Below are 12,137 nucleotides of genomic sequence, written 5' to 3' on the forward strand. Positions count from 1 at the left end.
TGTGCATTGACTGAAGAAATCAGTCTCTTAATCGTTGGGCAATATGCTGTGCTTGAGAAGACCTGTTGAGTCAAGTGAAATCGTCATGGCTGATGCCAGTACCGACTGACTGGCATCTTTGCCGATGACACAGCACCATTTGAGCTTGGTTGATGCCAGTGTTGCCAGACTGGTTCCCATACTGGTGGCATATAAAAAGCACCATTTGAACATGGTCCATGCCAAAGTTGCCTGACTGTCGCCCGTGCCACCGGCACACAAAAAATGCAATCACTACATTCTTGAAGTGGTTGGCATTAGGAAGGGCATCCGGTTTCAGAAACCTTGCCAGATCAGATTGGAGCCCAGTGCAACCTCCTGGCTTTCCAGTCCCTAGTCAAACGGTGCAAATGAAGGGTGGTTTTCATTTAGATTCTTTGAAGCAGGAAACTTTTATCACAGAGCCAAGGATGGTCTCAGGCAGTTTGGCGTCAAAAGGGTTGATGTTCAGTCTTAGTCTATGATGGAACAATAACTGTTCTGGTAACTCTATCGAAGAACTGACCATGATTTCTTTTGATTTTCTTTTTTTTTCCTCCAGGGAATTTAATCTTCAGTGGTGGTTATGGTTGACTATAACTGGGCTTTCATTGACGTGTGCATTCAGGTATGTTCTCTTCATATATTCTTTCTCTCCCCCCAGTTTTTCTCTTCCTCTCCCTTCCTTTCCATTTCTTTCTCACTCCTCTTCCTTCCACCCCCATGCGTCTTTGATTCAGTGTTCTAATCCATTAATTATCTTTGATTTGCAGCATCAAATATATTGGTTTGATGACATTCATCCTTGTGTTGCTGTCAATTTTCAAAGACTATTGGTCAATGTTAGCAGATATTCTCAAATCTGACGTGAGTTCTTCTATTTTTTGAAGGTTTTGTGTGTGTGGGTGTGTGGTATATTACGTGCGTGTAAGAGGTTTGGTGGCTGTAATCGTGGAAATGTTAGCTATAAAGAAATTAGATATGAACAGGCATGGCTGTGTCATAAGAAGCTTGCTTCCTAACGGCATTGTTCTGAGTTCAGTCCCTCTGTGTGGCAGCTTGGGTTATAGCCTTGGGACAACCAAATCCAGTCCATCGCAGCATTAACCAAGAAACAGGAAGAGAGAGTGAGAGAAAGTTGTGGCGAAATAGTACAACAGGGGTTGCCATCACCCTCTGCTGGAGCCTCATGGAGCTTTTAGGTGTTTTCATTCAATAAATACACACAACGCCCGGTCTGGGAATTGAAGCCACGATCCTCCAACCACGAGTCCACTGCCCTAACCACTGGGCCATTGCGCCTCCACATTGTCTACATATATGACCCAGAAAAGAAACCTTACCTAGACTAAATAATAATCATAATCTTTGTGTGTGTGCAAATGTGTGTCAGTGTGTCTCTGCTCTTCTGAAAGTAATATTTTCTTTCCATCTTTGCTCTCCAACCAACAGTTGTGCCTAGTTCAACATTTCTGTGCACGCTTCATGTGTCTGTTTATAATTCCTGCATTCCTCTACATTGGAATATTCTTCATACATCTGAGCATTCTCACCAAAGCTGGACCCCACGATAATGTCATGACCAGTGCGTTTCAGGCTAGCCTTGAGGTAAGTAAGACATACTCTCTCTCTCTTTTACTCTTTTACTTGTTTCAGTCATTTGACTGTGGCCATGCTGGAGCACTGCCTTTTGTCGAGCAAATCGACCCCGGGACTTATTCTTTATAAGCCCAGTACTTATTCTATCGGTCTTTTTTGCCGAACCGCTAAGAGACAGGGATGTAAACACACCAGCATCGGTTGTCAAGCAATGCTAGAGGGACAAACACAGACACACAAACATATACACACACATACATATATATATATATATATATATACGACAGGCTTATTTCAGTTTCCATCTACCAAATCCACTCACAAGGCTTTGGTCGGCCTGAGGCTATAGCAGAAGACACTTGCCCAAGATGCCACGCAGTGGGACCGAACCCGGAACCATGTGGTTGGTTAGCAAGCTACTTACCACACAGCTACTCCTGTGCCTACTTAAATCTTTCATCATCATTATCATCATCCTCCTCAAACATCCAATTTTCATGTTGGCATAGGTTGGATGGGTTGACCAGAGCTGGAAAGCCAGAGAGCTGCACCAGCTTTCAGTCTGGTTTCGCTTGGTTTCTGTGGCTAGATGCCCTTCTTAATGACAACCGCTTTACAGTGTATGATGGGTGCTTTTAATGTGACACCAGCACAAGCACTTGTAAGTGGCACCGGCACAAGTGCTTTTTACATGGCACCACCACCGGGCTCTTGCAGGCCGATGCTCTTCATCAGCAGGGAGTGGCCTCAACACTTCTGCTGTGGAGGACAAGTCTTCTTGTTGTGGATGATCAACCCTACCTCAGCTCTGATGGAGTAGATCTTTCATGGAAGACATTCCAATTGTGACCATCAAGTCTATTTCCTAATGTATCTAGGACTAAATTATCAAATATATCATCCTTTTATTTTTAACATAGTATGCCAACATGGTGATAGTATATGATTTGAAGGTAATTTGACTGCTATTTCTAGAAGGTTAATGACCATGTAAAGGTTGTCTTGCTGATATGAATATTGATGAATTCTGTTGAGAAGTTGGTTGGCTGAAACAATTGGCACCTCTCACTTGAAGAGTCATCTTTAATTTCTGGTGTGAAACAGAAAACTCCCAGTTTCATTCCATGCTTCTGAAACCCTTAACTACAGCATCAGATCAATCTGGACTGGGGATTGAACTGTTGTTGCCAAGATGTGCACACAAAGGAATGCAGAGTATCAAGTCTCTGGTGATGTGGCAGTGATGGTGATGATGATAGTCATGTCCTGTTGCCTCTTGCAATCTCCCTTGTATAGTATTACTGTTGTATTAGAGAGTTGGAAGAAGTGTGTTCCAGTGAATGCCACCCACCAAAGATGATAGGGGTCCTGCCTTAATAAGGTACATATTGAGACCTTGTTCTCCATTAATCGGTTAGGCCATTTTGTAGCCACTGACTTTCATTTTGGTTACTCAGAGGGATCAAGTTTAGTGGTTAATAGCACCTCTTAACCCTTTAACTGTGAAATAAAATTTCATAGTTATTCCAGTTAAATTAGAATTGGTATTTTCTGCAGGTCAGTTTGATTAACTAAAGCCCTTCAACGTATACCCCAGCATATACCCGAAGTCCAGTGACTGAAAGAGGTAAAACAAAACCAGAATGTCTGTGTGTCTTTGACCCTTAAACTGCAAAATTAAATTTCATGGTTATTCTTTTAGTAATGATGTTAAATATCTTCAAAAAATTGGAATTTTCTGCAAGTCACATTGCCTCAGAAAGCTTGATATGTCTCAATGAAAAATGTTTTCAAACCTGACTTTCTCAGCAAAAGATAGATTGATATATATAACTGCTTTCTGTCTGAGTGGACATATCTGATTTCTACAGTGAAGGGGTTATGTTCCTCTTCAAGATCCTGCTGTGTTTACTAACAAGCCACCCTAATGTCAGTGACCACAACCTGTGTTACTTAAAGAGATAAAGTTAGTGGTTAACAAGAACTAAATATCACCAAGCATTTTGTCTGCTTCCCCAGTTACTATATTTGATGGCAAAAATGATACACTTTTTCCTGAAAAAAATTGTTAAAAAAAAAGAAAATAATCACACCGAGTCCTTTATGTAAAGTTGGACCTTCCATACGCCACTGCATGCTTTAACCCTTTAGCTTTCAGATTAATCAATCAACTGTAATGCTTATTTATTCACATTGTTCAAATGAATTACGCATTATCTCATAGCTTTGAGATTCTGGAAATATGATTGTTTGATTTTTGAATGACATTGTAGGGAAGGTGTGAGAGGCCAGATCTGGCCAGTTTGAACATAAAACAGGCCAACTATTTGGGTTGGATAAGGTCTGTTTAAATTCTAAAGGGTTAATACACTAAAACTATTCTTTCTGAAATTGGAGTGCATCTTATGTGCCGGGATGACTTTCATGCCATCACAAATTTGGTATATTGTTTTTATTTCTTATATTCTTTGATGGCATTTAAAAAGCATTTCCTTTTTGAAAAATATCCCCAAAAATCACCTTGGGTCCCCCATAAACTACCATATGCTTTAATCTACTAAAATCTTTTCTTCTTGACTATGTGATTATAATATGCTTGTACATCTTTTTATTGCATCAAAAATAATGTATATTGCTTTCATTTCTTCTGTTCTTTGTTTAAAGGGTGGCTTGGCAGCACTGACCAAAGGCCAGCCACTAAATGTAGCTTACGGGTCACAAATCACGTTACGCTACAACAACAACCCATCGCCTGGTCGACCTTGCTGGTTACATTCCCACCCACACGTCTACCCGATCCGATATGTCGATGGCCGAGGCAGCAGCCACCAACAACAAGTGACCTGTTACATCTTTAAAGATCTCTACAACTGGTGGATTATCAAACATCCAAACAGGTAGGTCAAAGGTCAACTCTTGTTCTAAGTAAACCCTACTTTCTTTTCTTATTTTATTACTACCCACAAGGGGCTACACACAGAGGGGACAAACAAGGACAGACAAATGGATTAAGTCGATTATATTGACTCCAGTGCATAACTGGTACTTAATTTATCGACCCCGAAAGGATGAAAGGCAAAGTCGACCTCAGCGGAATTTGAACTCAGAACGTAACGGCAGACGAAATACGGCTACGCATTTCGCCCAGCGTGCTAACGTTTCTGCAAGCTCGCCGCCTTACTTTCTTTTCTGTCTGTCTGTTTGTCTTTCACTCAGCTCCCTCCTTATAACTAGATACCTGTGCTTTTCCTTCTACTGTATTTTTAGTCTCTCAACACCTGGCATAGAGCCACCTCCTCACCTCAAATACTTCCCTACACTTTAGCTGAGGGGATGGGTTTATCATATTCGTTTCTTGTCTTCCAAGTTACTTGGTGATGTCACTAGCACTGGTGCATGTGAAATGCACCCAGTATGCACTGCAAAGTGGTTGACATTAGGAAGGGCATTCAGATGCAGAAACCATCCTAAAGTTTACACTGGAGCTCAACACAGCCTTGCGGCTTGCCCGATCCTGTCAAACTGTCCAACCCATGCCAGCATAGAAAACAGACGTTGAATAATGATGGTGATGATGACTTACCTTTCATTCTCTGCAGCCTTTCCTCTCTCTCACTCACTCCTTGCTCTTTCTTTCCCTTTGTTTTTCTCTGTCTCTCTTTCTCTTACTGCTCCTCTTTCACTTTCCATCTCTCTCACTCTCTCTCTCATTGTGCCTCTCTGTTTCTCTCTCTTTCTCTCAGGTCTACTAATTACCCATTTTGAACCTCTAGCTCTCTCATAGACCTGACCAAAATAAGATATAAAATACACCCTCTTTGAAAATCAGACAACTCTTGCTTCTGATGTTTGCAACATGGCCAGTTCCTATAAACGATTAATATACAGTAACCTGAAATGAAAAATACGTTAACAAGTTTGAAGCACCAGGAAGAGTCTGCACTGATAAAATGATAGGAGGCGGGGTGTCTATTTACTTTTGAGATGTCTGTGTGTGTGTGTCTTGTTAATTCATCTGTCATTGTTGACAATGACCAAGGACATCATCTCATAGGAGCAGACTGGGCATGGTGTGTCTGGCCGTGGCCAATCAGTCTGATGCATGCTCGGAAGGCTCTACTCCAGTACATTGAGCACTCATGGTCTGTTGGAAATGAAGGCAAGGTGGATCTGGTCTGTGCCTCTGCAATCTTGTTCTGTTCATCGGAGGTGGAACTTCTGTTGGTGCAGCTTCACCAGGCACAGTAGTCTTGTGCTTACATTTCCCAGATGTCTCAAACACACACACACACACGCATGCATGGACGTGTATTGTTGCTCAGTATTATCCCTCTCTTTAAGATGGTGAGCTGGCAGAATTGTTAGCATGCTGGGTGAAAAGCTTAGCAGCATTTCATCTGTCTTTACGTTCTGAGTTCAAATTCTGCTGGAGCTGACTTTGCCTTTCATCCTTTTGGAGTCGATAAAATAAGTACCAGTGAAACGCTGGGGTCAATGTAATTGATCTACCCCTTCCTCGAAATTGCTGACCTTGTGGCAAAATTTGAAACCAATATAATCTCTCTCTCTCTTATTCTCTTCCAGCAACACATTAATGGTAAATGACCCTCCACAACCAGTGAAACATGGAGACTTAATCCAGTTGGTACATGGATTAACAGGCAGAGCATTAAACAGGTTTGTTGCCTTGGCAACTAATTTGCCTCTTCTGATTCCTTTTTTTATTTCTTTAGTTCTCTTATGTTTTTTTTTGGTTATTTGTTTGTGTGTGTGGTAGATGGAGGTTGTATGAGAGAAGGGGTGGGAGTCATGGTAGAAACAGTTGTATGAGTGTGGTGGTTGTGGTGGTGGTGGAAGAAACTGAATGAGCCTGAATATGAATGAATGTAGTTTGTGGCAGGAATTATGAGTGAGGGCAGTTTGTGGTAGAAAGGATGAGTGAGGGCAGTGTGTGGTAGAAAGGATGAGTGAGGGCAGTGTGTGGTAGAAAGGATGAGTGAGGGCAGTTTGTGGTAGAAAGGATGAGTGAGGGCAGTGTGTGGTAGAAAGGGTGAATGAGGGCAGTTTGTGGTAGAAAGGAAGAGTGAGGGCAGTTTGTGGTAGAAAGGATGAGTGAGGGCAGTTTGTGGTAGAAAGGGTGAATGAGGGCAGTTTGTGGTAGAAAGGGTGAATGAGGGCAGTTTGTGGTAGAAAGGGTGAATGAGGGCAGTTTGTGGTAGAAAGGAAGAGTGAGGGCAGTTTGTGGTAGAAAGGATGAGTGAGGGCAGTTTGTGGTAGAAAGGGTGAATGAGGGCAGTTTGTGGTAGAAAGGATGAGTGAGGGCAGTTTATGGCAGGAATTATGTCCAAAAGTATTGGAGACTACAAAGAAAGCAGATAAATAAAAAAGATCCTTTTCTGCTGAACTCTTAAATAATGCAACTAAGCATAAAATAAGCATGGTCTAAATATGAAAATATAAATACCTAATAAGCCCCCAAATAGCCCCTTTTTAAATGGATCTTTGCTTGGCTCTGGTCTCATGATATAACACAGATGAGGGATCACTCTCCATCTGGTTAACACACCAGTCTACCAAAGGTAGCATTCTCCAGCCCTGAATCATCCCTGATCCAACTGACCAGTGATCAAAGATATTCCAGTTATGACCACTTCCTCTCTATCTTATTTGTTTAGGTATTGCATAGCTTAGACAATATTATCCATTGTGTTATATTTTCAACTTTATCGATACCAACACGCCTGATACTACCCTTGGTCTATGAAACAAAATTTCCATTTTAAAATGATTTAACCTTTAGTATTTAAACCAGTCATAGCCAGACCAAATATTCTCCATTTTTATGTCCAACCCAGCCATATCAGACCTCTCACATTTGTGCTACAATGTCATTCTTAACAGAAACAATCACATCATTGACATTTTAAAGCTATCAGATTAACCCTTTCATTACTGTATTTATTTTGAGATGCTCTGTGTTTTTTTTCAATTACTTTAAATATAACAAAGAATTTAGGAAAATAACTAAGTTATCATTCAGCTAGTGTTAGGGACATAAATTGTGACTAAAGTTTGGAAGATTTTAGTTCAAAACTTATGCCATCAAGACATTTGTACTCAGAGCCAGAGCCGGTTTCAGCCTGGTTGGTATCGAAAGGGTTAATGCATAATGAATTTAAAAGAATTTGAATAAATAAGCAGGCGCAGGAGTGGCTGTGTGGTAAGTAGCTTGTTTACCAACCACATGGGACCGGGTTCAGTCCCACTGCGTGGCACCTTGGGCAAGTGTCTTCTATAGCCTCGGGCCGACCAAAGCCTTGTGAGTGGATTTGGTAGACGGAAACTGAAAGAAGCCCGTCGTATATATGTATATGTGTGTGTGCGTGTATGTTTGTGTTTGTCCCCCTAGCATTGCTTGACAACTGATGCTGGTGTGTTTATGTCCCCGTCACTTAGCGGTTCGGCAAAAGAGACCGATAGAATAAGTACTGGTCTTACAAAAAATAAGTCCTAGGGTTGAGTTGCTCGATTAAAGGCGGTGCTCCAGCATGGCTGCAGTCAAATGACTGAAACAAGTAAAAGAGTAAGAGTATTACATTTGACAATAACCTGAATGCTAAAGGGTTAAATTGAAATTTTCTGTCAAGACATGTTCACTTATTGTTCCAAGCACAGGCTTAATAGTGACAAAGTTATTTTATTAATTTTGTTATTATTCCAATATTAACACACACACTGGTTCAATTCCACTCTTTTGCTATTAGTCAGTTTGGTTAATATCCAACTAATTGATTGATTGTTTAATGTGGTTAAACAGTAAATCGTTTGTTTGATTTCTGTTTGTTTCTATCAAAGCTCTTTCGTTGCTATTTGCAACAACCTTTTCGATGACTTTTCTCTTAGTCCATTACAAAGGCCACGTTTGTCTGCCTGAGATCTTGTTGCATGCGTATGTGTGCTTGCATATGTATGTATGTACTCTTTACTCTTTTACTTGTTTCAGTCATTTGACTGTGACCATACTAGCAAATAAACTCCAGGACTTATTCTTTGTAAGCCTAGTACTTATTCTATTGGTCTCTTTTGTCAAACCACTAAGTTACGGGGACGTAAACACACCTGCATTGGTTGTCAAGCGATGTTGGGGGAACAAACACACACACATACAAACATATATATATACATATATACGACAGGCTTCTTTCAGTTTCCATCTACCAAATCCACTCACAAGGCTTTGGTCAGCCCGAGGCTATAGTAGAAGACACTTGCCCAAGGTGCCACGCAGTGGGACTGAACCCAGAACCATGTGGTCCGTAAGCAAGCTACTTACCACACAGCCACTCCTGCACCTGTATTTTACTTAATTATTTTACTAAATTAATAAGACATTTTAAGAAACGAGGCCAATAATGACCCTATCGTTTTCTGTTTTCTTAATTCCATTCACTTACTGTCGTTGACTAGCCATGATGTAGCAGCACCCATGAGTCCACAGAACCAAGAAGTCTCTTGCTACATTGACTACAATGTATCGATGCCATCACAAAATCTCTGGAGAGTCGTAAGTCTATTTTCTTTGAGCTTTTTCTCTTGTTCTCTCTCTCCCTTCATCTTTCCTTTCTCTCCCTCTGACCCTAACCCTCTCCCAACCAATGGAGCCCATCTGCCAGTTTCTGATCTTTTTAATAAAACTTTATTTGTTTATCTTTTATCTTCTACTTGTTTCAGTCGTTAGACTGTGGCCATACTGGGGCACTGCCTTGAAGAATTTTTGTTGAATGAATCGACCCCAGTACTTATCCTTTTTTCTAAAACCTGGCACTTATTATATTGGTCTCTTCTGCTGAACCAGTTATGGGACATAAACACACCAACACTGGTGGGGAAGACAGAGACACCAAGACACACACACATATGTGTGTGTGTGTGTGTGTGTGTGTGTGTGTGTATATATATATATATATATATATATATATATATTATATATATATATATGTCTACATAACAGCCTGCATACAACTCTACCTGTTTATATATAAACTGTGGATATTGGGGTCTGACTACTTTCTACATATATTTCCTATTTAATACAAACGTGCACACACATACATGCATACATACATACATATATACACATGCACACTGATGCGCATGCACACACACACAAAAGGCTTCTTTCAGTTTCTGCCCAAATCCACTCTCAAGGCTCTGATTGGCTTCAAGCTATAATAGAAGATACTTACCCATGGTGCCATGCTGTGGGACTGAACTTGGAACCATGTGGTTGGGAAACAAAGTTCTTACCGTATAGCCATACCTGTACCTATATTTCCCATAAACTCTATTTGGTTATCCTTTATTTTTCATTTTTTTCTGAATTTTTCAAATTATAAAGGTATTTTAGGGACCCTCTGTATTTTGTATACTTCTGTTTCATTTCCCCATCCTCTTCCTGTTTTCATCTCGTCTTTTATGTAAAGTTCCTAACAAGTTTTAAATTGTCCCCTTCATCTGATGCACATAAGAGGAATCCTTATTAATATTATTTTATAAAGCTGTGAGCTAGCAGACTTGTTAGCATGCTGGGCAAAATGCTTCGCAACATTTTGTTCGTCTGTATGTTCTGAGTTCGAATTCTGCTGAGGTCGACTTTGCCCTTCATCCTTTCTGTGTCCTTATAAAATAAGTACCAGCTGAACACTGGAGCTGATGTAATTGACTTATTATCCTTCCCTGAAGTTTCTGGTCTTGTACTAAAATTTGAAACCATTATTGGTATTATTATTATTAGGAACTTGTGAACCGTGATTCTGACCAAGACAATTGGCAAACCATCAACAGTTTAGTGAGGTTACACCATGTCAATACAAGTCAAGCACTCAAGGTAAGCAACAGTTCTTATGTTTGTCCTTCTCAACATATTGAGTCTCTTTCTCTCTATTTATCTGTTGTCTATATTTCTATCTATATTTTTGCTCTCTGTTTTTTCTCTGTCTGCCATGTCCATCTGTCTACCTTGTCTGTCTGTTGTCCTATGTGTCTGCTTTGTTGTCTGTCTGTCAGTTGCCCTGTCTACTCTGTCTGCTGCTTGGTCTGTCCATCTGTACGTCTGCTGCCCTGTCCGTCTGTACGTTTGCTGCCCTGTCCATCTATTTGTCCGTCTGCTGCCCTGTCCGTCTGTCTGTCTGCTGCCCTGTCCATCTGTTTGTCCGTCTGCTGCCCTGTCCGTCTGTACGTCTGCTGCCCTGTCCGTCTGTACGTCTGCTGCCCTGTCCACCTGTCTGTCTGCTGCCTTGTCCGTCTGTCTGTCTGCTGCCCTGTCCGTCTGTCTGTCTGCTGCCCTGTCCGTCTGTCTGTCTGCTGCCCTGTCCGTCTGTCTGTCTGCTGCTATGTCTGTCTTGTGTGCCTGTCTGTCTGTATGTCACTACAACTTTACACTGTATATCTTCAGGTGTCTGGCAAGCAGTTACCAGAATGGGGGTTCCATCAGCTGGAAGTGGTCACAGATCGAATCGCAGAACAGGACCCCACTATTTGGAATGTGGAGGAACACCGCTACACCAAAGGTTTGTAGTCATTAACTGTGTTCCTTTTCCATTGCATAAGATGCCATCTTACCTTTTCCTTTTGCTCCTCTTTAGTTCCCCATATCTAATGTTGTGGTAGCACTCCATCTCCTCCTACTCAACCTTCCCACCATTCTAGCACTCTACCTCTTCCTTACTATGCCTCTAACACTTCTTTTCACTTTATCATCATCATCATATTCATTTAGCGTCCGCTTTCCATGCTAGCATGGGTTGGATGGTTCACCTGGGGTCTGGGAAGCCAGGAGGCTGCACCAGACTCCAGTCTGATCTAGCAGTGTTCCTACGGCTGGATGCCCTTCCTAATGCCAACCACTCCGTGAGTGTAGTGGGTGCTTTTTACGTGCCAGATGGGGCTGGCAAACGGCCACAGTCGGATGGTGCTTTTTACGTGCCACCGGCACGGGGGCCAGGCGAGGCTGGCAATGGCCATGATCCGATGGTGCTTTTTACAATCCCTTCCCTAGCTACCTTGAATTCTGAAAAGACCCTCCAACCAATGCAAGCATAGCAAACAGCACAACCTATCCCATCGTTGGCTTCATGAATTAAACCCACCCCATTACCATTATCACTTTGTTTTATATCCTGTTGTTGGATAAATAATTTAACGAAGCAGGAAAGAAAGTAGTCATATGATGCAATACAATTACTGTTACATGTGGTTAAACGCTCTCTGCCAACGGCTCACAGTGAACTGCCTGCCTTCCATTGCTCATATCAACTCGACAGTTCTTCATAGCAATGTGTCAGTCCACTTTTAGTCACTTGAGCAAGTGGTTGGAATCCTTCCACGACACTTTGTATCTCTGCTCTCCTTCACACTACTCAGGTACTATTTTTTTCTTTCTCCATCCCCTCAAACACTAAAGAATGTGCCCCAGCATGGCCACAGTCCAGTAAACAAAGAAAAAAAAAGAATATTGAATA

At 41.4% G+C, this 12,137-nt stretch overlaps 1 protein-coding gene across 1 annotated transcript in view; it reads left to right on the top strand.

The window, feature by feature from the left end:
* LOC115223259 (protein O-mannosyl-transferase 1-like) overlaps positions 1–12,137 on the top strand; it is a 39,284-nt gene that overhangs the window by 11,763 nt on the left and 15,384 nt on the right. The window contains exons 7-14 of the mRNA XM_036512139.1: positions 581–646; positions 792–885; positions 1,471–1,626; positions 4,282–4,514; positions 6,202–6,294; positions 9,085–9,181; positions 10,412–10,504; positions 11,072–11,186. Coding sequence (XP_036368032.1) covers positions 581–646; positions 792–885; positions 1,471–1,626; positions 4,282–4,514; positions 6,202–6,294; positions 9,085–9,181; positions 10,412–10,504; positions 11,072–11,186 — 947 coding nt within the window. The remainder of the gene's footprint in view (positions 1–580; positions 647–791; positions 886–1,470; positions 1,627–4,281; positions 4,515–6,201; positions 6,295–9,084; positions 9,182–10,411; positions 10,505–11,071; positions 11,187–12,137) is intronic.

Source organism: Octopus sinensis, linkage group LG22 (genome assembly GCF_006345805.1).
Source record: "Octopus sinensis linkage group LG22, ASM634580v1, whole genome shotgun sequence".
NCBI lineage: Eukaryota > Metazoa > Mollusca > Cephalopoda > Octopoda > Octopodidae > Octopus > Octopus sinensis.